This window comes from Phaseolus vulgaris, chromosome 3 (assembly GCF_000499845.2).
Source record: "Phaseolus vulgaris cultivar G19833 chromosome 3, P. vulgaris v2.0, whole genome shotgun sequence".
In the NCBI taxonomy this organism is placed as follows: Eukaryota; Viridiplantae; Streptophyta; class Magnoliopsida; order Fabales; family Fabaceae; genus Phaseolus; species Phaseolus vulgaris.
Genome location: NC_023757.2, coordinates 30470092 through 30497882, shown reverse-complemented (window position 1 = coordinate 30497882; position 27791 = coordinate 30470092). Strand labels below are relative to the sequence as shown.

At 32.8% G+C, this 27791-nt stretch overlaps 4 protein-coding genes across 7 annotated transcripts; all 4 read right to left on the bottom strand.

Moving 5' to 3' along the window:
* Positions 1 to 119: 119 nt before the first annotated feature.
* On the bottom strand, positions 120 to 27692 carry LOC137807066 (S-adenosylmethionine synthase-like). 4 transcript variants are annotated; one of them, XM_068607513.1, is made up of 2 exons: positions 27649 to 27692; positions 120 to 1499 (listed from the first exon to the last, which is right to left on the bottom strand). In XM_068607513.1, exon 2 carries the CDS (start codon positions 1481 to 1483, stop codon positions 305 to 307), a length of 1179 nt encoding a protein of 392 aa, XP_068463614.1. In that variant the 5' UTR covers positions 1484 to 1499; positions 27649 to 27692; the 3' UTR covers positions 120 to 304. The 4 variants fall into 4 exon arrangements, with proteins under 4 accessions (XP_068463614.1, XP_068463612.1, XP_068463613.1 ...); XM_068607511.1 differs by lacking the exon at positions 27649 to 27692 and adding an exon at positions 2204 to 2517; XM_068607512.1 differs by lacking the exon at positions 27649 to 27692 and adding an exon at positions 2148 to 2282.
* On the bottom strand, positions 5168 to 7373 carry LOC137807067 (S-adenosylmethionine synthase). Its single transcript, XM_068607515.1, has 2 exons — positions 7260 to 7373; positions 5168 to 6640 (listed from the first exon to the last, which is right to left on the bottom strand). Exon 2 carries the CDS (start codon positions 6622 to 6624, stop codon positions 5446 to 5448), a length of 1179 nt encoding a protein of 392 aa, XP_068463616.1. The 5' UTR covers positions 6625 to 6640; positions 7260 to 7373; the 3' UTR covers positions 5168 to 5445.
* On the bottom strand, positions 23967 to 25349 carry LOC137805534 (protein SMAX1-LIKE 6-like). The gene is made up of 2 exons (XM_068605478.1): positions 24677 to 25349; positions 23967 to 24361 (listed from the first exon to the last, which is right to left on the bottom strand). The coding sequence occupies exons 1-2, from the start codon at positions 24995 to 24997 to the stop codon at positions 24158 to 24160; spliced, it is 525 nt and encodes a 174-aa protein (XP_068461579.1). The 5' UTR covers positions 24998 to 25349; the 3' UTR covers positions 23967 to 24157.
* Positions 25518 to 27785, bottom strand: LOC137807068 (S-adenosylmethionine synthase-like). The gene is made up of 2 exons (XM_068607516.1): positions 27649 to 27785; positions 25518 to 26972 (listed from the first exon to the last, which is right to left on the bottom strand). The coding sequence occupies exon 2, from the start codon at positions 26954 to 26956 to the stop codon at positions 25778 to 25780; it is 1179 nt and encodes a 392-aa protein (XP_068463617.1). The 5' UTR covers positions 26957 to 26972; positions 27649 to 27785; the 3' UTR covers positions 25518 to 25777.
* Between the last annotated feature and the right edge of the window lie 6 nt (positions 27786 to 27791).

The window sequence follows — 27791 nt, the reverse complement described above, 5'->3', positions numbered from 1 at the left end:
AATTTGGAACTCGATTTTTTTGAAACTGCGTAAACAAGTATTCCAATACGTGTTCATCGAGAGAAGCACTGTAACCTTACATTAACTTGAATAATCTCTTTTTAAAAGAAATACATTGGTTGGGCATAAAAACACAACACATTTTATAATTTGATCGTGTAAAAAATACAAAATAGGAGAACCAAAATAAGAGGGGGGGAGAAACACACACAGAGCAACAGAAATTAGTAGTTACGGATATTAGTTATCACAACACAAGGACAACGCTCAAAATCACCCAGCACAGAGAAGAGGAATGAACTGCTTAGGCCTTTTCCCACTTAAGGGGCTTGACCACTTCCCATGTGAAGTCAGGGTCCTCTCTGCCGAAGTGTCCATATGCAGCAGTCTTCAAGAACCTGCTATTCCCACCCCTCTTCAGATCAAGGTTGATGGAAATCATACCAGGCCTGAAGTCAAAGTTTTCCTTCACAATCTTCAGGATCTCCTTGTCAGGGATCTTTCCAGTCCCATAGGTATCAACGAAAACCGACAAAGGCTCAGGCACACCAATAGCATAAGACACTTGCACAATGCATCTCCTCGCCAGTTCACTCGCCACAATGCTCTTAGCAGCCTGCCTCACAATGTAAGCACCACTCCTATCAACCTTCGTAGGGTCCTTCCCAGAGAAGGCACCGCCGCCATGAGCACCCCATCCTCCATAGGTATCAATGATGATTTTCCTGCCAGTAAGACCGGCATCGCCATGAGGACCACCGATGACAAAACGGCCAGAGGGGTTCAAGTGGAAAATTGTCTTCTCATCAAGATACTTCTCGGGAATCACAGGCTTGATCACGTGCTCCTTCAGATCAGCAGCAATTTCATCGTTGGTCACAGTCTCGTCATGTTGTGTGGAGATGAGCACTGTGTGAACACGAACTGGAACCATGGCACCCTTGTCATTGTAATACTCAACAGTGACTTGGGTCTTGCCATCGGGCCTGAGCCAAGAGCAGGTACCGTTCTTGCGAACCTCAGTGAGACGAGCCCCAAGTTTGGTTGCAAGGACATGGCTCAATGGCATCAATTCAGGGGTCTCATCGGTGGCATAGCCGAACATGTGACCCTGGTCGCCAGCACCGATTTCTTCAGGTCTTTTGGTGAGGTGGCCATGGACACCCTGGGCAATATCAGGGCTCTGCTGCTCAATGTTCACAAAGACCTTGCAGTTGTCGGCATCAAGTCCCACATCGTTTGAGATGAATCCGATATTCCTGCAAGTGTCACGTACGATCTTCTCGTAGTTAATGTTGGCCTTGGTGGTGATTTCTCCGAAGACCATGACCAAGTTGGTTTTGGTGCATGTCTCACACGCAACCTTGCTCTCCGGATCTTGCTCAAGGCAGGCGTCAAGCACAGCATCCGATATTTGGTCGCAAAGCTTGTCTGGGTGTCCCTCGTTCACAGACTCCGAGGTAAACAGAAATGTCTCTGCCATCTTTAAACTTTTAAAACTGCACCACAACTCTACAATTAGAACCTAAATGCAAATTCACAAAAGGGAGCAAAATACTTCCGTAACATTCAGCAAAGGAAAAGCTTAGAGAATTTTGAGACAACAGTGCTTTTTTAGCCATACGAACAAGCAATTAACCAACGGGAAGTGGATCTAGCAGAAGTATCTGATAAACCAATATTCGAATCTCTATTCAGGTATATATATTTTGTAATGAGTACGTTTGCTCGAAACTTCTTCATAAAATAAATAATTAAGAGAGGAGGAAAAAAAAATAAGAATGATAGATCTTCTTTAAATTTTCCTAATTCATATATCTTGTTAGTTTTCTATGCTATAAGACAAAGTCCGTGCAGAGATAAAGTCACGTACACAATCAGCCAACAACAGTAATAGATGCGAGAAACAAGAGATACACACCCCCACAAGCATATACAACTCCAAAAAATACCCCCCTGCCCCCAAAGGTGAATATTTTTTAGAAGCTATTCGAAAGAAAGGCCATCAGCATACAATTTCGGATAGATCTGAAAGATTAACGCGTATTCTGCAGAAATTAAAGAAACAGGGTATAGTTCACATTCGTCTAAACCAGTTTGGAGAAAGAGAGATGGACCCAGTAAAAGAAAAGGCAAAACAAACGGACCCAGAAGCTCAAGATCCCAAATTGATGAAGGTCGGAACGGAGTGAAGGAAGAGTACCTTGAAAGGTAGAAAAGCAGAGAGAGTGATAGGAAGGTTGAGTGGGGCTTTGTCTGAACTCTGAAGTCAAGCGCTGCGAGTTGAAATGAGAGCATTAAGTTGGCATTTATAGGGAAGGGGGATGGGTGGTTTAACTTTAATGACGCAAAAGCCCCTAAGTAACATGATTACATTACGGGTTAGATTCATCCATTTGCATGTGAATGTCGTGGCATTTGAATGAGTGGAAAATGAGAGATGAAGGTAAAATGGGTCATGCCTAATGCTTACCAACTACAGCCTTTGGGGTTGGCCAACTCTGATGATGACATGTTTGCATAGCTCAGTGCCACCTCTTACCTACCTTTTTATTTGACTCACAATTCAATGCCTCCTACTCCCAAGAATCTACTGCTTCTGTTACAAGATTTCAATTGCATATATTAAATGATAAATGATGAATGCTTTCATCAACAAAACTAATGGAGTGTGGTTGGTGAGGAAAAGATACATGTCTTTTCACTCTGACTAGGGTGGGAGAAATGGAGATGTCTCTTAGTCAAGAAACTTTCATAGTTGTTGAGACACAATTTTTAGAATGAATGGCACAGGTTTTGTGTGGAACCATGGAAAGAAACAAATTCAACAAAAGATGTTAGGCAGTGACAAATGAGAAATGAAAAATAAGAAGTGAGAATATATTATTTTATTTTAAAAATAATTGTTGAATAATTATTTTTTATTATTAAAATACCAAATAAATTGTATTGAAATTATATTATGTTACATCATATTAAACTGACTCACTCTACTGTTGAAGAAAAGTTAAAGAGAGAAATAGAAAACAAAATAAAATTAGTAAGTGGGTCAATTATTTATCCTTTCTTCACCTATCAACTGTAATAGAATGTGTTTGGTGAAAAACAAAGAGGGGAAAAAAACTTTTAAAATAGAAATCTGAGTTTACGCCTAATATTCATAGAGTGAGCAATTATCTCCTGCTTATACATTATATTTTAATATTATGAACGGAGAATTTCAATTTAGTTTAGTTTTAATTTCATATAAAAATTAAAATATTTTTTACATAAAATTATTTAACATATTTTGAGATAAAAAATAAAAAATAAAGAGATATGTTATAAATTTTCTACATTCTTAATTTTTAACTTATTTTCATATTTTTCAATAAATTACATAATCTAATGATTAAAAGTTACAATATAAGTTTATTATCATATTTTAATAAGTCTAAATATATTACAAATAAAATGTGATTAAATTATGAAATAATTAAAAAATATATTTGTATACGTTTGTTATTTATTAATTAATTTTAAACATGAAACATTATATTTGAGTACAATAAATAATTTGATTTGATTTTTAATTTTCAATTTCAACTAAACCATATAGTCGACGAAAAGATGAACAAAAAAGGTAAAAAACTGTGTTTGAACTATTTTTAGTTTTTTGAATTAAATATTTATTAATTTTCATCAGTTTGGTTTTCAGAAACCTAGCAAGAAAAATCTGTCAATTTGATTCTTGAATGATGGAAGTAAAATGATGAAAATGTAATCATTGAGAGACTGTTTATGTAATTTTATGACTTTAAAAATAATTAGGAAAGAGGACAGTACTTTGGAGTTAAAATGATTAATTATTATTTTTTTCATTTTTCTTATAAATGACTTCTTTAGAACACATAATTTTTCCTTTCTTGGAATTTACCTGAGATTAGTAAAGTTATGTAGAGCATTCAACCAGACAGGTCCTAGCTAAATGTAGGTACCACCTCATTGTGGTTACAAATTCTGAATATTGCACTAATAAAATAAATACTCACCACACTCTTCTCTTTCTCATGCATGAAATCTGATTTAGGGTTGTGAAAATTCATGTGCTTCACAAACAAAATAATTGACTTTCATCAAGTATCTTTCATCATGTTCAACAAGATAATCACCACTAACTAGAGTACCAAGTTACTTAGTAAACATTAATATGTAAACTCATTTCAACTTAAACTAAAAATAACACATTTATTCTACTTAAAAATATTATACCACATTCTTATATTTTTTATAAAGGATTTTAGAATGTAATGAAATGTAGTGCAACAAAATATTATTTATAAGAGACTAAGGGATATGAATTTAACATGTCACATAGGTTTAAGAATTGATAAACCCAACAAATGTTATATATTGTGGGCATCAGAAAAGGTATTTAATCTCACATTATTTACTTTCCACATTTTCAAATGTTTGTATTCAATTATTATTCACAAAGAAAGTGGATGTTGTCCACATGAAATTGTGGACCTAATAACTGTATTTAACTATCTTTATTTACTTTTTCCCTAAATCTAACTTTTGGGAGTAAATATTTTTTTATTTTTTTAACAATTTACAGTTTTAGCCATTTAGAACTCATATACCTTAATACTTTTGCTGAGTTGAACATTCAATGGTCTCGCAACTCACACGATTCATTTGGGTGAGAAGTGTAACTTTGATTAAGATACTTCAACCAACACCTATCATGGATCTAAAGTTTTACCATTTTTTAAATTAAAATTCGCTTTAGCAATCTTCAGTTCAATTGGTAGACATGGCCAAAAATGGAACTAATAACTGTCTTCTACCACTTCAGTTTATATAGGGCCATAGCAGTACGATTCACTACCCCTAATTTTTAAGCTTTAGAGACAACTTTTTTTTTCTTTTGGGACAAAAAAAATCATCTATTACCATTCACTGAAAATCTGATACATTAATTGATCAACCTGTCCTAGTCTGCAACATGGTCTCTGCAGGGTTAATAATAGCAACCAAAGGAACCATGTCACTGTAAGTGATATACTTGAGGATTCATATTATCATATTTCTGGGAAATATACACATGCTTCAAACTTACTTCTCGACACCAACAGTAGTTTTAGCCAAACATTTATCTTCTAAACAAATTTGCAGCTCGAACTTTTTAGAATTATGAAAGCCAAGAATTTGATTTCACTGAGAGAAGCATTGCAATACATAAATCATGCACTTGAATACTCTCTTTTACTGTAAGGATATCAAGAGATACAGTGGTTGGGCACACTAACGGAGATTACGCTCCTTAACTGATAATGTAAAAAAAATTAAAAATGAAGACATAGAGAAACACAGAACAGTAGACATGAATAGTTTATGAATACTAGACACTACAAGGGCAACGCTCAAAAACAACCAGCATAGAGCAGTGGAATGAATTGCTTAGGCCTTTTCCCACTTGAGGGGCTTGACCACTTCCCATGTGAAGTCAGGGTCCTCTCTGCCGAAGTGTCCATATGCAGCAGTCTTCAAGAACCTGCTATTCCCACCCCTCTTCAGATCAAGGTTGATGGAAATCATACCAGGCCTGAAGTCAAAGTTTTCCTTCACAATCTTCAGGATCTCCTTGTCAGGGATCTTTCCAGTCCCATAGGTATCAACGAAAACCGACAAAGGCTCAGGCACACCAATAGCATAAGACACTTGCACAATGCATCTCCTCGCCAGTTCACTCGCCACAATGCTCTTAGCAGCCTGCCTCACAATGTAAGCACCACTCCTATCAACCTTGGTAGGGTCCTTCCCAGAGAAGGCACCGCCGCCATGAGCACCCCATCCTCCATAGGTATCAATGATGATTTTCCTGCCAGTAAGACCGGCATCGCCATGAGGACCACCGATGACAAAACGGCCAGAGGGGTTCAAGTGGAAAATTGTCTTCTCATCAAGATACTTCTCGGGAATCACAGGCTTGATCACGTGCTCCTTCAGATCAGCAGCAATTTCATCGTTGGTCACAGTCTCGTCATGTTGTGTGGAGATGAGCACTGTGTGAACACGAACTGGAACCATGGCACCCTTGTCATTGTAATACTCAACAGTGACTTGGGTCTTGCCATCGGGCCTGAGCCAAGAGCAGGTACCGTTCTTGCGAACCTCAGTGAGACGAGCCCCAAGTTTGGTTGCAAGGACATGGCTCAATGGCATCAATTCAGGGGTCTCATCGGTGGCATAGCCGAACATGTGACCCTGGTCGCCAGCACCGATTTCTTCAGGTCTTTTGGTGAGGTGGCCATGGACACCCTGGGCAATATCAGGGCTCTGCTGCTCAATGTTCACAAGGACCTTGCAGTTGTCGGCATCAAGCCCCACATCGTTTGAGATAAAGCCGATGTTCCTGCAGGTGTCACGCACGATCTTCTCGTAGTCAACGTCGGCCTTGGTGGTGATTTCTCCGAAGACCATGACCAAGTTGGTTTTGGTGCATGTCTCACACGCAACCTTGCTCTCCGGATCTTGCTCAAGGCAGGCGTCAAGAACAGCATCCGATATTTGGTCGCAGAGCTTGTCTGGGTGTCCCTCGTTCACGGACTCCGAGGTGAACAGAAATGTCTCTGCCATCTCAAAACTTTTAAACCTGCACCACAACAACCCTACAATTATAACCTAAATGCAAATTCACAAAAGGGAGCAAAACACTAGCATAATATTGAGCAAGGGAAAAGCTTTTAAGAGAAAAGTGCTGTTTGTAATCATTCAAACAAGCAATTAACCAGCGGGGAGTGGATCTAGCAGAAGTACATGATAAACCAACTCTTTAATACAGTGTCTATATTTAGTAGCAGATAGGTTGCCGACAGAATTAACTAGGAATGTTTTAGATTAAACATGTAATAAAGAAAAACACAATGCGTAGAAGCATGTACAACTTCAAAATTAACAGAAACCCAGTATTCAGCAAACCATATCTAAGCAAAAACAATGTGAAAGTTTAATTATAAACCAAAATCCCCCAAAAGTGATATTTTTTTTCAGATTCTATCTTTAGAGAAGGGCCATTTGTGTAGGATATGGAGTAGATCTGAAAGGGCAACGCGTTTCCGAAGCAATTAAAGAAGCATAACAGTGTAAAAATAGTGAGTAAAAACCCCTCTGGGGAAACAGAGATGAAGCCAGTAGAGGAAAGAACAAAGGAAAAAGAGGCTTAAGGCAAGATCCCAAATTGAGAAGTTTAGAAGAGAGGAAAAGAAAAGTACCCTGAATGATAGAGGAGCAGAGAATGAGAGAATATGAACGAGGGTGGGTGAATTGAAGGCACTAAGTTGCCATTTATGGGGAAGATGGGTTGGTGGTGCAGTTTAATGACGGAAATACCCTTAGTAAGACTAACATATTGCATTATTGGCTGCTTAGACACCATATATTTCACGCTTTCTTAAATCTATTTTTTATTACTTCAAATTTATTAAAAATTATGATAAAATTATTAACTGAGGTATATCGTCTATGTTTTTTATTTTCCACATTTTTTAGTTCAATCATTAGAATGTACTTAAAAGAATATGTTTTTAAGTATTTGTTTCTCTCTATACTATACTAAGAGTGCTACCAACACATACTAATATATATATATATATAAATATCACAACAATATATAATTTAATAACAATAACGTGATATAATGATAATAATTATCACTTTAAATGTTAATTAATAATAGTACTATAAATAAATAAATCTTATTTATATTTACACTAAGTTTTTTTTTAACTGTCATTTTATTTTATTTTTATATTTATATTATATTTTATTATTTTAAAAATATATGAGAGAAGATATTTGTTATTTTGTGACATATTTATTTTTAAAACTAAATTTTAAATTTTGAATATTAAATTTTTAATTTTTAATTTTGAATATTAAATATTAAATTTTTAATTATGAATTATGGAGTAATTGTAAACATAATTCAAAATGTTTTTCTTTTTTATTTTTAAAAACTAATATTTTATCAACATAATTCAAAATTATATTTAGGGAGAAGTGAGTTATTCAACCAAACATTTTCCTTCAAATTCCTTTTTTCTCTATTTCTTCTTCAATGGTTCAGAAAAATCACTTATGTCATCCAAAATTATCTTTTCGCGACATCATTAAACATGTAACTTTCTCAGTTCACGTTAAATTTAAGAAGTGCATCATTTTCTCCAAAAGTGTATCTGTGTGTAATGATGCAGGAAAGAAGAAGAAGAAGAAGAAAGTTTCATGTTTTCAACAAAAAGAACTTTTTTTAATATTCTTAGGTATGCACATTCTCTTCTTCACTTTACTCAACTTCTTTGTTACATATTTTATGATTATATATTATTTATCATTATATTTATTTGTTTGTTATTTCTCCTCTCTTTTCTTTGCAAATTTGTTCTTTTCTTTGCAAAATTTCTTCTTTCGTATCTTCGTGCACTTTTTTTTTTCTCTCTTCTTCATTCTCCTTAAGTGTGTTTTCGTGTCAATATTATGCGAGTACACATATGAATATTTTGTGTATTTTTTTGTTTTTGAGTTATTCTCTTTCATTCTTTTTGAAATTTTACTGATTTTTTTTATATAGAGAGAGAGAAAACAATGAAGATCACACAGCAATGTTGGTGCTTAGATGCAGTGAAGGTTATGATCCCATGATTCTCACGAACTGACAATTAAGATCATTTCGGCTACTTCCAACACCACATCGTTAAGGAGTTCATCATCTTTGTCGATGGTATCGTCTCCAAACGCACCCTCAAGGCCAACGTTAATTTGTACAACACGAAAGTTCTTTTCCCTTAAATTTCCTTTCTTAGGGTTTCTTTCTTTTACCCTCTTTGCTCTCTTTGATAATAATAAAAATCGTAATTTTTTTTTGTATAGAATATAAACGTGTTTTTTGATCTAAGGTTATTTATTTTATTTCCTAGAGGATTCGATTTTTATTTTTTTACATGTTTCTTTTATTTCTCCTTTTTCGAATCCAATAATTAATCAATGTTTATAAATTTTGAATAAACAGAGATTTAAAAGAAAATAAAAAAAACTAAAAAAATCGCTCATTTTAATAATTTTAAATTCTAAAAAGTAAAAAATCTTATTTAGAAACATAAAATATTCCTTTATTTTATAAATTTATTTGCTAAATTTTTTCTCTTTTTATCCTATTATATTATTTATTACTTTTTTTCCTTTAATCTACCATGCTTCCTTTGATCTTATTGTTTGGTTGCTTGAATTTTTTATACATAAGTTAAGAAATATTTAATTATGAAAATTAAGCTAATTTATTATTTTATAAATTTCTATTAATTGTTTTATCAACCTTTTTATGAGATGGTGTGTTTTTTCAACATTTCTCCTCCAACCGTATTTTATAAGAATAGCTATCGATTACTTACTCATGTATTTGTGAAAGTATAATTGAAAAATAAACATACATTTATGTATATGCTAAAATTATTTTTATAAATAAATTTGTATTGCACTTGCTCTGTTCAGTGAAGAGAGGTGCTACCACCACTTTACCACTTTCATCAACATCAAAAACACGATAATTGGTTTTGTTAGCAATCTTTGTAGGGAGAAAAAGGAAGAGCAATTCTTCCTTCTCTATCTTGGTTAGAGTCTTCCTCTATAGTTCCCCATGAATCATCACAAGAGTGGAGAATCTCCACAAATCAAATAAATAGAACACACACAATTATAAGATCCTTAGCATAATTATCATGTCTCATTCATAAATCCCAACACACAAGGACCATTTCTGTTGTATGTGTACACTTTATACTCTGAAGAAAAAAAACATGTTTTCAATCATTCACAATTCGGCAAAAAATAAAATCGAATCCTCCAAGAAATAAAATAAATCACCACAGATCAAAGAACACGTTTATTTTTTATACAAAAAAATTACGATTTCTATTATTATCAAAGGGAGCAAAGAGGGTAAAAGAAAGAAACCCTAAGAACCGAAATTTAAGGGAAAAGAACCTTCGTGTTGTACAAATTAACATTGGCCTTGAGGGGTTGTTTGGCGACGATACCATCGACAAAGATGATGAACTCCTTGACGATGTGGTGTTGGAAGTAGTCGAAGTGATCTTCATTGTCGAAAGCGTTCGCGATAATCATGAGATCATAACCTTCACCTATGCATCTAAGCACCAACACCGCTATGTGGTCTTCATGGTTTTCTCTCTCGCTCTAGATTTTCTTTCTTTCTCTTTCTGTAAAACAATTAGTAAAAGTTCAAAGAAAATCTTATTCTATCTGGACAAAATATTCGTTTATTTAGTTTTAGACCATTTATATTGGTTATATCCATTACATTAAGTTATTCAGTAATTCTTTTTTTTATAACTTTGTTTTATCTTATTTGAATATTTGTGTTTTTTTTATGGAGTGTTATTTTAAGTATTGTCCCCATTGGACTTTTTATGTCAAAATATAATAAATAATTTTTTTGGATGGTCTATGAGTAGCTGCTCAAGCAATTAGTTATGAAATACCATTAACTATCTGTATTATCGATATTTTTATGTATACTTCGCTAAGACAAATTTTTTTTACACTATTTATTATATGCCTTTCCTATATTTGTAGTAAAGAAAAAAATATAAAAAATAATATAATTTTCACATTTAGGTTAAATAATTCAATCAGATGGTTATATGAGTGCAATAAAACAACTTATATTTTATGACCAAGTAATCAATCATATTTCAATAAATAATTTTTTTCAAAATTATTCTGGTCCCAAAATATCAGTTGATTACTATAGTATAAATGCACATGGATGACTAATTAATCATAATTTAATTATTTAATTCATTTTTATTGAGACAAAAAATAATTAATTTTTATATTAACTAAATTAGGGATATTTTAAAAACTAAAAAAGTTTTTGATTTTTAAATTAGTTTCTATTATTTTAGATAGTTCTAAATTTATATCTAATTAGCTACCAAGGTTTTGCTACTAAATTTAAAATCTAAATAATGAGTTGTTAAAATCTTTGTAGCTAATTATATACCAATTTAAAAATTATTTAACAATAATAGAAACTAATTTAGAAACCAAAAAAATTTTAGTCTCTAAAATGGTTTTTAATTTAGTCAATATAGCAACTATTTTTTTTTTCTAAAATTAATTTCTATTTAATTATTTTCTTGTAGTGATTAAAATTAATTTTTTAATTTAAGCTATTATTAAATCAATTTTTACATATCTAACCTAACTTAATATAAAATTTTCATATGCTCCCCTTTCAAACACACTTAAAAAGTAAAAACTTACTCAAATTTCACAATTTACTCCATAATATATAAATTCGGCTAAGTTTTTCAACAATCTAGTTAACAACATCATATCAATTTAATTTACTAATTTTTCACATACTCCACCTCAATTTAAATAAAAAATATAATGTTCCACTTAAATATAAAACCAACCTACATATATTACACATATATCTCAAATTAAATCAGTAATAAACATATATTAAATTTAATCGCGAGTACTAAATTATTTCACACAATTAAACTAATAATATTTACGTGAGAAATGTTATATAAAATAATTTAGCAGTAAATCTTAATTCAGTTTTTAACTAACAGAGTTGTAAATTTGCTTAATTATGTTTAACTATCTACCACCTTTAATTTGGGCGTGTTAATTATTTGTATACACATTATTAATTTTTTTTAAAATAATTATTATTATAATTAACATATCTTATGTATCTGCATTTTTTATTTTTATTATTTATATATATTTATGTTTAATATTTAAATTCATATTTTTTTTAAAGAAAAAAAATAAATAATAAGAAAGTATAACAACTAAATCAAATGATAAAAGAGATAACAACTAAACTAAACCAAATGTTAAGAAAAAATAAAAATTATAATTTTAAGAGAGATGAAGATATAAAAAAAACTTGTTTCACGTTGTAAGAATTGTTTGACCTTTAATTTTTTCGTTCTATGTTTGATACTCCATATTTAAAATTTAAAATTGATAAATGTTTTATACAAAATGATAGTATATTAATTTTAAAATTTAATAATAAAAATAGAGAAGCAGTTTTCAATTAATTATAAAAATTAATTATTTAATAAAAACTTAAAAATAGGAAATGACTGAAATATTTAAAATAAAATAATAAAATATACAAGTTATAATGAAACCTGTATATAGGTAAGGATATTGATCATACATTTATGATTAATTAAATTTACAATTTATAATTAGAATATGATTTTTATTTTATTTGAATATGTAACATTTAAAACGGTATTTGTTGAAGTTGATGGAGATTCGGAAATGAAAGTATAAAAGTAGCATAAAAAAGAGTAACTATCATACCATGATGAAGTGGGCAAAAATGGTATCTGATCCTGATCGTGAATCTCACACTGACACGTGTCCAAATGGCCACCGTTGATCTCCCTCCTATTGTGTCTCCATCACTAACCAACCAACATGAACAAAAAATGTGACACCCAACAGAATCTGCGGTGGATTTTATTGCCACTCACATGACTCTGTTCCTCCTCTCTCAAGTTCCTCCCATACTTATAAGGTACTGTTTTTATTGTCTTATTAGTAAGAATCATATTAAAAATTTGGTTTCATTTCAGATTGAAAATAAAATTCATATTAAATCGTTTATTGAATTTAAATATAATGTTATATACTTAAAATTAATTAATAACTAAAATCATTTCAAACTTTTAGTTTGCTTACAATTCTAATAATAAAAGTTCTGTTTTTAAACTATATAATTTAATTATAAATATAAGACAAATTAAAATTATAAATATAACAATAATATGAAACATTCATAACATATATTTTTAATGGGCGGATTTTCATTAAGAAATATTTAACAATTTTTTTTATAAATAAATGTTTTAAAAGTGTTATGCAGTAATAAAAATCATAAAAATTGACCCAGACTAAACAGTGAAATATTTCTTTATTTTTATTCAGATTTTATATTAAATTAAAACTAAATAGTATTTATTTTTATATTTATTTTACATAATTATTTTATAAAAAATTAAACCAAACCAGCAAATGGTGTGAGAATTTTACATAATTATTTTATCTGTGTTTTCTTCTTCTACTCAATTTTTGTGATTATAAGAATTTTTTTTTTTATATATATATAAATTTTAGATGAGTTGAAATTGAAAAGGAAAAAAATAACATGTAAAAGAAAAATGATGAATTAATTAATCAATCTCTTTTTTCTTCTCTAGTCTGGTTTTCTTTTTTTCTTCAAATTTTTTTTCTTCTTTTATTGGTGGTTTTGGGATTGGAGAGTATCATGATGTTCACGTAAGACTAGGATTCACTTGATGGTAAATACAAAAGAATTATGACTTTACCAAAAAAATAGAGTTGTTTTGCTTGAAATGGAGTGGAGATAGTTATTGAAAATGTAGATTATTTTATTTGATAGTGAGATTTGGTGTGAGAAACGAATGAGGGTGAGATTATTTTTTCTTTCCTTTTCTGTTGTTGTATTAAAATAAAGAATTAAGAGAGTTAATTTGCATATAAAAACTGCCCTTAACATTAATTTTAAAAAAAATATTTAAATTAAAAAATAATTTTATTTTTTAAATAATTCATATATAAAATGAAAAAATACTTTCTAATAATAAAATGAAATATTAAGGGTAGAACTATGTACACCAAAAGACTCTTACGAAGAGAAACCCTCTTTATATATAAATATAAATATAGATAATGATTTATATATTAAAATTAATTTTTTTAAAGCACAGTACTACCACTCTATTAAGCCCAAGCCCTCTATCCCATATATATCAATTCTACTATCTGAATTCTAAAAATCTCCTTTATTATTTTCAACATATTACACAAACATTCATCTATTTTTCAAATGTACGGTGCATTACATGTTGATGAAATGTCTCTGATGGAGCTTTAGGGATGAATTAATAAACTGAAATACAAAACAAATCCATAAAACTTAAATTGAAAATGCCTCTTATCAATTGAGATTCACACTTGACAATATAAAATACCATGTCCAACAACTACATCCAATAAATGGTCTTTGTCATTGATGATGAAGGAAAAATGGGAAAATATGACAAGATAATGGGGAAAAAGTGTCTTTGAATTTTTTTCACTAGCAGTATGTTAATAGTATTCTTTCATGAGGTCCCATTTTATACCATGTACGTGTTTATATTTTGGTGCAATATATCCTATATTTCTTCTTCCATTTTATGTAAATGATAGACTCATTTACGTGTTATAACTTTTGTTTTTATATGGATAGGGTATATCTTCTCCTTCCATGTGTAGTTAACACTAGTTGTAGTGTTAAGCAGATTTTAAAGTGTTGTCATTCAAAAACTTGTAACGTCTCAAGTATGAGGAGATATGTCTAAAAAATATTCTTACTTAAGACTACTTTTTAGTTTTGATTGAAAATTCTTGATCAAATTCCTTTTGTAACACCCTATCTTAGGAGAAGTCGAATCTCCGTTGTCTCCTTGAAAGAGAGATATCCTGAACCACTAGATGATGGAGACATAGTTGCCCGACCGCCATTATACTACGTTCATAGTATGAACAGTTTTTCGCAATCATCAATATAATGATATGATTCGATAAAAAAAAGATTGTTCGCTCTTTCAGAATTTCACAAAAAAAATTATTAATCATTTCTATTTCGAAATTTTTTCATTCAAGTCATAATAAGAAAAAAAAAGAGTAATGTTCAAATAAAGAAAAAATTCTTTACTGGAATTATTGGTTTGTAAGTTCGTTGAGTATTTATGAGTAATGAATACTATTGAATGGGTTTACTTGTTCAATGTCAATGTATTTATAGAATTATAATAGACTTTGCACGATTGGACTTGGATCCGTACAAAAGGAGTTCTTAACCTCAAATTAATATAACCGTAAGAATTATTAATGATTTTTTATTAAGGATTGACATCGTGCTTAATTACTCATCACATTAGTTTTCCTATATGTATTCAACAATATATTCTAGGTCACCCCAATCTTATAAACCATATCATCTTGATCGCTTGAATCCGAGACGATCTCATATGTATACAACATAAGTTCTAAACACATGTAAAAAGTGCATAGAAGAAACAAAATAGGAGTAGAGAAACGCAGAGAGTAAGACATATGAAATGTTTAGAACTCATACCAAGATAACAAGCTTAAAAACTAAACTCACAAGACATAGCACGAGAATGAATTGCTCAATCCCAAACCTCAAATCAAAGTTCTCCTTCATGAAATGTTCACAAAATAAGAACATTTATTTCTTCTACAAACCATAAAATAATTACAAATATAATATTTGTTATGAAAAAAGTTAAAACACAAAATGATGACAAAAAAATTTTTTAGAAAAAAAAAAGAGTGAGAGGGGATGCTTATAGAATATTTTGTTGGAGATCCCACATCGACTAGAGATAAGGACATTTCATAATATATAAATGGGTGCAAACCTCAACCCTATGAGTCGGTTTTATGGGGTTGAGTTAGGCTTAAAGTCTACTTTCGTAATATATTTATCAATTTTGTATTGATGATTATCAGTGTCGATATTTGTTTATAGTTGTGTAAAGTTTTGAATAATTATGTTTGCATAAAATTATAGATATAGGTATGAGTAATTAAAAAATAAATTACACTCTATTTTTCCATAGCATACTTAGTATACATAGTTTTCTCTTCGTAATTTTAAAAGTTTCACTTTATTTTATTTTAAAAAAAAGGTTCCATTAAGTTTTTAATATACGTACTAAAGAAGAAAAAAAAAATCATTTTGAACTTTTAAATTTAAAAAATATATGGGTTATACCAGGCTTGTCTTACCTCCATAATTAAAAAAGAAATAAAGTATCATAAGTTGATTTTACAAAGACATCACTAGAAGAGAAGAGTTTTCCTTCAAATGCACGATTATTTTGGCTCCTTCTCTTTCCTTGGATGTGCATATTAAGAAGTAAGTTTAAGTCTAACTCATTCTCACAAAATCGGCTTGTAAGGTGAGGATCGTCCCATTTATATTCTATAAATTGACCTTATCTTTAGTTGATGTGTGATTTCCAACAATGCATACATGGTAGGCGCAAAAGGAAGAAGATGAAGAAAAAGATAAGAAAGACGATTAACAACGAAAGCACAAAGAGACTATTATTATTATTTCTCTAGTGTTCGTATCGATGACAACATAACCTTTAGTTCCATTTTTTATATCCAAGAAAGATACATCTTTGTACTCTAGGATCTAATTTATTTATGTTAATTTGTAAAGTAGAAGCAACACAAATACAAAAAAAAAAAAATTTAAACTAAGGGGATCATGATGTTGTTGATAAAGAACTTCATATGGACTTTTATAACCAATGACGGATGAAGGTGAAAAATTAATTAGATAAAAAATGTGAAACACAACATATGTGTCTTGTAAAATCATCAACAACAGTGAAGAAATATCTATGGCATGCATTGATGCAACGCTAAAAAGACCTCATATGTCATGCAACGCTAAAAAGACCTCATATGTCAATGTGCATAAGATCAAACATATCCAAAAGATGAAGATTTACTCAAAGGAAATGGTAGTCTATGTTGTTGAGCAAGTAGCAAGAATCATAAACTCTTTTATCATCATAGTAAATTTCATTAGAAAAAATATTTACAAATATGTTTAAGAACCTTATTTGAAGGATGACCTAATTTGCAGTGTCATATGTCCATGTTCTTAGTATTGTAGTTTTCACTATTATTTACCTAAATATGTTTGTTCATGTTAAACTATCTAGTGATTTGATATAGACTGTCTAGAAGATCAACTTGTCCAATAATTCTCAAAGTAGTCATATCTTGTATCTGGCAAGTAATTCATGAAAATAAGATCTAATAATTCAAAAGTATTTATAATTTTTTAACAAAGATAATAGTCAAGGTAAATTTTGCATGAAGATAACATTATAGAGAACAAGTTGTTTTTTAAATTACATTGTCCTTGCATTATTGACAACAACATAGTTATTATTTGGAAGTTTCACAAATATAAGTTTGATCCTAGGAAAGTTAACAAAGACATTTTTCCATATGTGTAACATGATTTGTGGCACCTATGTCAAGAATCCAAGAATAAAAATTTACCTTTGTCATTTTGAGGTGAGAAAGAAACACAAACAATATTAATCTGATTAATTTCATTTTCAGAAGTTTGGAGAACTCTTAGGAGTTGTTGTATTTGCTCATTAGTAAAGGAAGCTTGAACATTATTCTTTTTGTTCTTGTATTGGTTGTGTTGAAGATCATTTTCTTCCATAGTGCACTAATTATTTGATCTGCTTCTAGATGAAAATCTTTATCTCAATTCTTCCCAAAGTTCTTGGGCACTATCAATGTAAATCGTGTTTTGTCTAGTCTGTGGAGATAAAGTTCGTGTAATTAAAGAGATTATCATCATATTACAATGTTCCCAAGCATAAAAAAAATTAGATCTTTGCAAGTTGGTTGAGTAATATCTTCCTTTGATGATTTTTACCTTATTCTTGGATAACAATGTGCATTTCAATCTTTTACTCTAAGAGAGTAGTTTGTCCATTTAATTATGGAGTAACAAGAATCATGCTAGGGTTTTCTCTAGGGTGTAAATAGAATGAACTTGATGGATTATGTGACACATCCATGTCGTTGATGTTCGTGGAGAAAAGAGCAAAAAGGAAAAACAAAATTATAAGAAATAGAGGAAGAAATATATTAAAAGCATAGAGGAGCAAAGCAATATTAGCCCGCTTTGATATCATAATGAGACATGATGCACACAAAAGGAAAAATGACGAAGAAAAATATAAGAAAAGATGATGAATACTGAAAGTACAAAGAGACTACATTCTTAGAGCATATCTAATTAGATGCAAAGATGAAATAAATAAGTTTGTTGGAGATCTCACATCGACTAGAGATTAGAGCCTTTCATTGTATATAAGTGGGTGCAAACCTCAACCCTATGAGTCGGTTTTATGGGGTTGAGTTAGGCTTAAAGTCCACTTCTTAACATGGTATCAGAGCTCTGATTAGAGCTTTGGTTGCTACATTTATCTATGGGTGAAGTTGTTGATCCCTCACAAGATATTTGTTCACCTTACCATGTTAGTTTGTCCAAGCCAATGATTGCTACTAGCAAAGGAGGTTATAATAACAATGCTACGATCTATGGCATGGGTGGTGGATATGGAAGAGGAAGCTATGGAAGAAGATATACTTCCAAAATTTGTAGTTATTGTGGAAAGACAGGGCATACCATTGATACATGCTATAAAAAGCGTGGTTTTCCACCTTATTTCAAATTTAAAAATAAGAACCATCATCAAAGTCATGCAGCCTTTCACAATACAAATTTTAACAATAATGAGCAGAATCATGAAGGTTCAAAGTCAGAAGTGGAGTCTCAACAAATTGGTTTTACTCCTTAGCAGTATCAAACATTGTTAGCTCTTTTACAACAGGTCAAATCCAGTGAGAATGTTTCTAGTCAAGTCTTTGTTATTTCTTCCAACATGACAACACAAACTGGTAATAACTCTATTTCTTCTTTTAGTTCTTGGATTATTGATAGTGGTGCTACTGATCACATTTGTTCATCCTTAACTTACTTCACTTCGTATCATCAAATTGATCCTATTTATGTCAAATTACCAAATGGAAATCAAGTCATTGCCAATTATTCTGGAAGTGTTTTTCTCAATCAAAATCATGTCATAAACAATGTTTTGTATATTCCTTGCTTCACTTTTAATCTTCTTTCAGTAACAAAATTGGTTGATAGACTATCTTGTGCTCTTACCTTTGATTCTAATGGTTGTCACATTCAAGACAAAAACTCCTTGAAAATAATTGGTTCTGCTAAGATGCAAGATAGACTTTATATACTCAGGATCCCATCTTACCAGAAATTTCAAATTAAACCCCTTGAATCTACACACATCATCAATACTGTTAATGTCAGTGCTAGTGATCTAGAAACCCTTTGGCTTTTTGGATTAGGTCATATTCCAAATAAATGTATTGATGTTATCAAGAATAAATTTCCTTTTGTTAAATATAACAAATCTTTTGTTTGTGATGTTTGTCATTTTGCAAAGCAAAAAAGACTTTCTTTTCCTATTAGTACATCAAAATCGAAAAAATGTTTTGATTTGATTCATGTAGATATTTGGGGACCATACTCAATACCATCAATTCATGGCCATAAATATTTCTTGACCATAGTTGATGACTATTCGAGGTACACATGGATTTTTCTTTTGAAACAAAAATCTGAAGTTGTTAAGGTTTTGGAACATTTTGTTATTTTTGTTCAAACACAGTTTGAGACAACGATAAAAATAATAAGAAGTGATAATGAAACTGAGTTTGTCATGACTAATTTTTTTGTCAGTAAAGGAATAATACATCAAACATCATGTGTCAATACTCCACAACAAAATAGTATAATTAAAGGAAACATGGTCATTTATTAGATGTAGCAAGAGCTCTTATGATACAATCTCATTTACCCAAAATTTATTGGTCATATTTTGTGATACATGTTGCGCATATTATAAACATGCTTCCCACACCTGTTTTAAACTATTCTTCCCCTCATGAAATGCTTTTCAAAACTGATGCAAATTTTAATGTATTAAAGGTGTTTGGTTCTTTATGTTATGCTAGCACTTTGTCAACAAATAGAAGAAAATTTGATCCAAGAGCATCAAAATGTGTTTTTATTGGTTGTCCAAGGTGGACAAAAGGATATATTTTGTTGAATATTCAATCAAGAGAAATTTTTGTGTCTAGGGATGTTGTCTTTTATGAACATGTTTTTCCATACCAAAGGGTTCAAGATACTAGTAATGAAACTAACAGTCCCGATATTGATGATCAAATTTTGTTTGTTGAAGATCAATTTGTCTTAAGTCAGCCATCACAAGTCATTCTTGCACCTTGTGATAATACACCTTGTGATAATGTTGAAAATAGCAGTGATAATAATTGTGAGTCACAAATTGAGGTTTCAGACGTAGATTGTTCCCATATAGACCAAAACCTCAATGAAAATCATGATATAGAACAAAGTTCTGAATCAGATCCATCTGTCCGAATGAGCACAAGAATAAAAAGATCACCTGAGTATTTAAAGGATTATCATTGTAATCTTAACGTTTCCAGTACATCTTCAAGAGTTAAATATCCTTTGAATTTTATTTTGTCTTATAGCAATTTATCACCTTCTTACAAATCTTTTATTATGTCTCTTTCTTCACATGTTGAGCCAAACACTTATTTTGAAGCTGTGAAACATGACTGCTGGAGAGAAGCTATACAATGTGAGATATCTGCTTTAGAGTCAAATCAAACTTGGGAGACTTCTCTTCTGCCTAAGAACAAAGCTGCCATAGGTTGCAAATGGGTATTCAAAATAAAATATAAGGCTGATGGGACAATTGAAAGGTATAAAACAAGGTTAGTGGCAAAGAGATATACACAAACAGAAGGCATTGACTACCTTGATACTTTCTCTCCAGTAGCAAAGATGACCACCATAAGGTTGCTTCTTTCTTTAACTTCTATTTATAATTGGGAATTGAAACAATTAGACATAAACAATGCCTTTTTACATGGAGATTTGAAAGAAGATGTATACATGGTTGTTCCTCCTAGATTGACTTCTATTCCACCAGAAAAAGTTTGTAAACTAAAAAAGGCTTTATATGGTCTTAAGCAAGCTAGCAGAGAATGGTTTGCCAAACTGTCATCATTTTTGCTTTCTATGGGATATACTCAATCTATGAATGATCATTCCTTGTTCAAAAAATTCTTCTTAAGGATCTTTTACAACATTATTGGTATATGTGGATGATATAATATTGACAGGAAATGATAAAGAAGAGATTGCTCGAATCAAACAAGCCTTGAATCAGACATTCAAGATTAAAGATCTTGGGAATTTAAGATATTTTCGGTCTAGAAGTAGCAAGAAGTAAGACAGGAATAATGGTAAATCAAAGGAAATATGCATTGGAATTATTAACAGATGCATGTCTTTTATCCTGCACCCACTCCTATTGATAATCATGAGAAATTCTCTTCTACTGGAAGTGTTCTTTTCACAGATATTCAAGCCTACAAAAGATTGATTGGAAGACTTATGTATCTCATTAATACTCGACCTGACATAACATTTTATGTGCAACAACTTTCTCAATTTCTTGTTAAGACTACAATTGCTCACTATAATGCAGCGATTAGAATTCTCAAATATATCAAAGGGGCTCCAAGTCTTAGTCTATTTTTCTCTTTCACTGCCTCTGTTCATCTGAAAGCCTTTTGTGATAGTGATTGGGGCACCTGTAGTGATTCAAGACAATCAGTGACTGGTTTTAGTGTGTATCTTGGGAATTCTCTCATATCTTGGAAATCAAAGAAGCAAGGAACAGTATCAAAGAGTTCTTGTGAAGTTGAATACAAGGCAATGGCCACTGTTACATGTGAAATTCAATGGCTAACTTATCTTCTTCAAGATTTCAAACTTCCTTTTGAGCAACCATCTCTTTTATACTGTGACAATGACTCAACAAGATACATTGCAGCAAATTCAGTGTTTCACGAGCGTACAAAACATATAGAAATAGATTGTCACGTGGTCCGGGAAAAATTAAAGAAGGGTCTCATCCAGTTGCTTCCCATTTCCACCACAGAGCAACTGGCTGATATTTATACCAAAGCTTTAAATCCTCAATCTTTTAAGAATATTTGTTCCAAGCTGGGTCTCGTCAATATTTGCTCCCCAGCTTGTGGCGGGGTATTAAAGAATACGGATACCAGAGTTATAGAAGGATCCTAATATTAATTGGGTGTCTTTTCTAATTATCAGTTGTTTCTCTTTATAGAGGTGAATAACCTTTATTTTGTCTTGTTATGATTCTAGTATTTAATATATTTAATTATTGATTATTTTCCTCTTCAGTTAAACCTAGAATGAGTGTACTACTTGTATATATTCAGACCATTTGTTTTGATTTGAATAACAAGAAATAAGAGATATTCATTCTCACATCTTTTGTCTTCAGTTTACTCTTTTGTTTATCTCTGTTCTCTTTTGAAATAAAGTTAAAGGAAGGATTAAGAAAAAGAAAGAAACACACACCCAAACCCAACAAGTCGAAGGATCTATTCCGTTAGATAATTTATCATGCTAAAAACTCCAACATATTAAATAGTTCAACTTGCTAGACTCAGAAAATTCAACATCCTAGATTATTCAATTTGGTAGACGGTTTAATATAAAATTTAACATATTTATAGTTTTTTAATATTAAAAGATTATGGACATTTTTATAAGACAATAAACAAAGCATTCCTCTCTTAGAGAAAAAAAAATATGAATAACTTAATTATTATATTGTAATTGATTTTATTATAATTGATTTGAGAAGAATTATTTATCTTTTCTATTTTGATTAACATGAGAAGAATATTCATATTAATGGTGAATTGAGTGTACTAATCTTTTGTTAAAATTTGTAGAATTGGTAACTTAATTTTTCTTGTAAATAACCTCATAAAAACAATTACTCCTTTTAATTTTACCTAAAAAAATACAAAGATACAAGTGGTACGAAAAGTAGGTGCAACGACATTATGAAACCAACCATCAAAGTACCATGGACAAAAGCTTCAATGTATTTCTTAATTCATAAAGGATCTTGCTTTTGTATTTGTCAAACATGAAAGTTGTAGTTTACGATTTCAAATTTATGTGATTCTTAAACAAAGTAGTTGGTGATGTTGAAGGCCCCCAAGTAATAATTAGTGCTATTAAAATGGAAAAAGCATCCACCCGTTAACCAATATATAAGAAGATTGAGTTAATATGAATCAAATAAATATTAAATTATATAGACATGAAGTGACAAAGTAGATAGAAAAATTTATTGAGAGATAATTGATTGGACCCAATTTTTTTTAGAACAGTTTGCAAACTATTTGTACTGGCCAGACCTCGAACATCGATGTCAGACATCGACGTCAAACGTTGACATCAGACATTGGTGGTCTGATCGCATTAATGGGCCACGTAGGTGTGCCCCAGAAATAATAATGAGTTAACACCCAGATATCAGAAAGACCTAAATCACGAAAGATTCGTGCATGAGATGTGTATAGTACATTCAGGTCTAGCACAAGTAAATGATCCTTGGAGGCGCTAAGGCACGTAAGAGTTAGGGTTTCCAAGGATAGACAACATGCATGGCACGTGAATACTTAGGGCACTCACAGAACAGATGACCCCGCAATGTTGGTGCATGAGTTGGTACCCTAGCGGTCATACTGTTAAGATTATGCACTCCAGAAGAGACAAGTCCTGTGCGGCGGTTGCGCTAAGCTTGTGCAATGCGTCACAGAATGCCTCACCAGTAACCCTAATTCCACTTAAGAAAAGATCATCGTGGGACAAGGAGTTGACCTAGATACAACCTATATAAAGGGTGGTAAGAACCCTAGAAAGGTACGTCGTTTCTAAGACTGAAATTGCTTTACATACTTACTGTTTCTTAGTCCAATACTGACTTGATCGTCGGAGTGCAATCAACATGTAGTGTCCCCTCTGCTTCAACGGAGCCACTCTCAACCACCCAAGAAGAGAGCAGAAACCACCAGGAAATAGGAGGAGCCACCATCTGCCTTTAAAGTCAACGGCGGCTGAGTCAATCGACAAGAACACTATTATTATTGGACTTTTAAGTAGGTACACTACAGAAAATTACACATGCATTTGCCATTGAAATTACAGCACAATGATTAAGAAGACAAAAACATGCATTTGCCATAGAAATTACAGCACAATGATTAAGAAGACAAAAATTGTGAGATCAATTAGTTGAACACTGGCTACCACCTACCAAATTATCCTGACACCTACATTTTACAACTGATTACAGTAATAGAAAGTGAGCAAAAATTTAGTCCAGGTTAATTCTAGCTGGAAGGCATACACCAGGAGCTTGCTCTTCCAGGAAGGCATACACCAGGAGCTTGCTCTTCCTCAAAAAATAGATTCAAAGTTCACCAGTTTCACAACATTCTGATATACAGGATGGTACGTCCGTTGAGCTTCGACGAAGCATCTGCCAAAAACATGGTCAACCCAATTCTCCACTGCATTTTTCTTGTCTGATAACCAAGCAGCTGCAAGTATGCCTGTCATTACCTCATTATCAATTTCCAGCTGAAGCTCTGAACCGAATGCCTTTTAATACTTTTCAGCAAGCTCGTCAAAGTTGAATGCTACTTTCTCACCAATTTGGTCATAGAAGTCACTTAACCCAGGTTTCTTTGTTTTCTGTTATGGATTCACTTTCTTGGTCATTGTCATTGACACCCTCATCACCCTCCTCTACAGGCTTGTTTAGATCGAGATAGGATCGAGATGGCTCACTGTCCTGTCTGTGCATCTTGCTTGTTCCCTCCTTGGACTCACTAATCTCAGTCTGCTTTCTTTTGTTCAGAGATGATGGTTCGTAAAAACCTTTTCTAGGTAGAACCAATTGTTTTGGCATCCTCATCCTCGGAAGCTGTCAGACATCTTTTGCATTTGACAACTTTTGGCTTCAAGGATTCTTTCCTCCGAAAACATCTTAGACTCGTCTGAAACCAAAGAACCACTACCTTTACAGACAGTTGAGGCTGCAATAAAGATTGTGTTATGGATGCTAATTGCCCTTCCATGCGAATCTGGAAAATTGCCTTTTCTTACTGCCTGCAACAGACTACGTCTGCATTTGCAATAAAGACAAACTGAATGGAGTTTTTTACTCAATTCTCCAGCAATATAGTCCACAATTGTCTTCCTCCTAAGCACAACATAGCAACGTGATTTTGGCATTCAAAAACTGAGTTCAATGGGTAAAAGCTGTCCTGGAAGCCCAGATCCATGGAGATTAGGCTTTCAGCGTTTCTAAAGATAGTCTCTGCAAAAACTGTTGCAATTTTCCTTATCCCAAGTCTATCTGGTGTAAGGAAAGCCAACCATATATGTCCCCTCTACTCTTACATGATAGGGCCCAATTTAAATGAATTGTTGCACGAGTAACATATATAATATTAGAATATTTCAATATTTATATTGTGGAATCTACTTGAGAAATTCTAATTAGAGTAAAGATTAATTGAATTGTTTAAACAAAAGAATGTAAGGTGACAGTGTAGGGAAGTGTGCAATATTATAAAAATATAAAAAAAAAACTTCTTCGAATTTATTGGATGTTTAAACACTTTAGTTTTAGTTTTGTGTATTCAATGCACGCTAGCCTACAATTTTTCCGCTGTCCAAATTTGCAGGAGTCATTTTGGAATTACGAGAACTAAGTACTAAAATGCATGTGACTGGCGACTTGATCCAGAGATTCCTAACAATCCATACACTAACGTATGGTATCTTTTTTATATGACATCAAGAGATACATTGGTAGGGCATACAGAGTACAGTTTTTTTAATTGATAATGTAAAAAATTATAAATGAAGTACACAGAAGAAACAAAATAGGAGAACAGAGGAAGAGGAAGAAGGGCATACATTAAGTAAGGGACACAAACGTTTTGAATATTAGCTATCACATGAGCAACTCTCAAAAAACTCCCAGCACAGAGAGGAGGAATGAATTGCTTAGGCCTTTTCCCACTTGAGGGGCTTGACCACTTCCCATGTGAAGTCAGCGTCCTCTCTGCCGAAGTGTCCATATGCAGCAGTCTTCAAGAACCTGCTATTCCCACCCCTCTTCAGATCAAGGTTGATGGAAATCATACCAGGCCTGAAGTCAAAGTTTTCCTTCACAATCTTCAGGATCTCCTTGTCAGGGATCTTTCCAGTCCCATAGGTATCAACGAAAACCGACAAAGGCTCAGGCACACCAATAGCATAAGACACTTGCACAATGCATCTCCTCGCCAGTTCACTCGCCACAATGCTCTTAGCAGCCTGCCTCACAATGTAAGCACCACTCCTATCAACCTTCGTAGGGTCCTTCCCAGAGAAGGCACCGCCGCCATGAGCACCCCATCCTCCATAGGTATCAATGATGATTTTCCTGCCAGTAAGACCGGCATCGCCATGAGGACCACCAATGACAAAACGGCCAGAGGGGTTCAAGTGGAAAATAGTCTTCTCATCAAGGTACTTCTCGGGAATCACAGGCTTGATCACGTGCTCCTTCAGATCAGCAGCAATTTCATCGTTGGTGACAGTCTCGTCATGTTGTGTGGAGATGAGCACAGTGTGAACACGAACTGGAACCATGGCACCCTTGTCATTGTAATACTCAACAGTGACTTGGGTCTTGCCATCAGGCCTGAGCCAAGAGCAGGTACCGTTCTTGCGAACCTCAGTGAGACGAGCCCCAAGTTTGGTTGCAAGGACATGGCTCAATGGCATCAATTCAGGGGTCTCATCGGTGGCATAGCCGAACATGTGACCCTGGTCGCCAGCACCGATTTCTTCAGGTCTTTTGGTGAGGTGGCCATGGACACCCTGGGCAATATCAGGGCTCTGCTGCTCAATGTTCACAAGGACCTTGCAGTTGTCGGCATCAAGCCCCACATCGTTTGAGATAAAGCCGATGTTCCTGCAGGTGTCACGCACGATCTTCTCGTAGTCAACGTCGGCCTTGGTGGTGATTTCTCCGAAGACCATGACCAAGTTGGTTTTGGTGCATGTCTCACACGCAACCTTGCTCTCCGGATCTTGCTCAAGGCAGGCGTCAAGAACAGCATCCGATATTTGGTCGCAGAGCTTGTCTGGGTGTCCCTCGTTCACGGACTCCGAGGTAAACAGAAATGTCTCTGCCATCTTTAAACTTTTAAACCTGCAAACACACACAACAAAAATGGAATCAGTACCTAAGATGATAGAAATTCACAAAAGGGAGTTAGACACACGCATCAAATGCAGACAAAAAAAAAAGGACAGAAAAACTGATAACAAGAGTGCCATTTTTTAACCATAAACAAAAGCATGTTGGGTTTAAGGGAAGGGACTAATTCCCTCCGCAAAGTCTGAACCCCTATTAGGAAAGATGCCCACATTTAGTGACTCACTCAGATTAAATTGATTCCTAAACTAAGGAATATTTAAGAAACCAGGAAAAAAGAACTACAAACAAGCAAGTACAATTACAAAATCTCGCTAAAACCCTCCATCACAAAGCCAAATCTCAGCACAAGGTCAACATTTAATTGTAAACTCAAAATCTCACAAAAAAGTTATTTGTTTTTTCATATGCTTATGTAAAAAAGGCCATTTGTACACGATTTCGATTAGATCTGAAAGGCTAACGCGTTTCCACAGCAAGTAAAGAAACAAAGTATAGTTAACATTCATTTAAACCCGTTTGGGAAAACATAATCCTAGATGAACCCAGTTGAGGAAAAAACAAATGAAAGGAACCCAGATGTGCAAGATCCGAAATTGAAGCAGCGTATCCAGTATATGAGATGAATGTTGAATACAGAAAAGGTTGTGACAGAGGGAAAGAAGAGTACCTTGAAAGGTAGAAGAGCAGAGAGAAGGAGGTGTGAACGAGGGTTAAGGAGGCCTTGATCTGAAGTCAAGTGCTGCGAGTTCAAACGGCGAGCTATGAGTTGGCATTTATAGAGAAAACGAGTGACCGGGGTGATTTAATGAC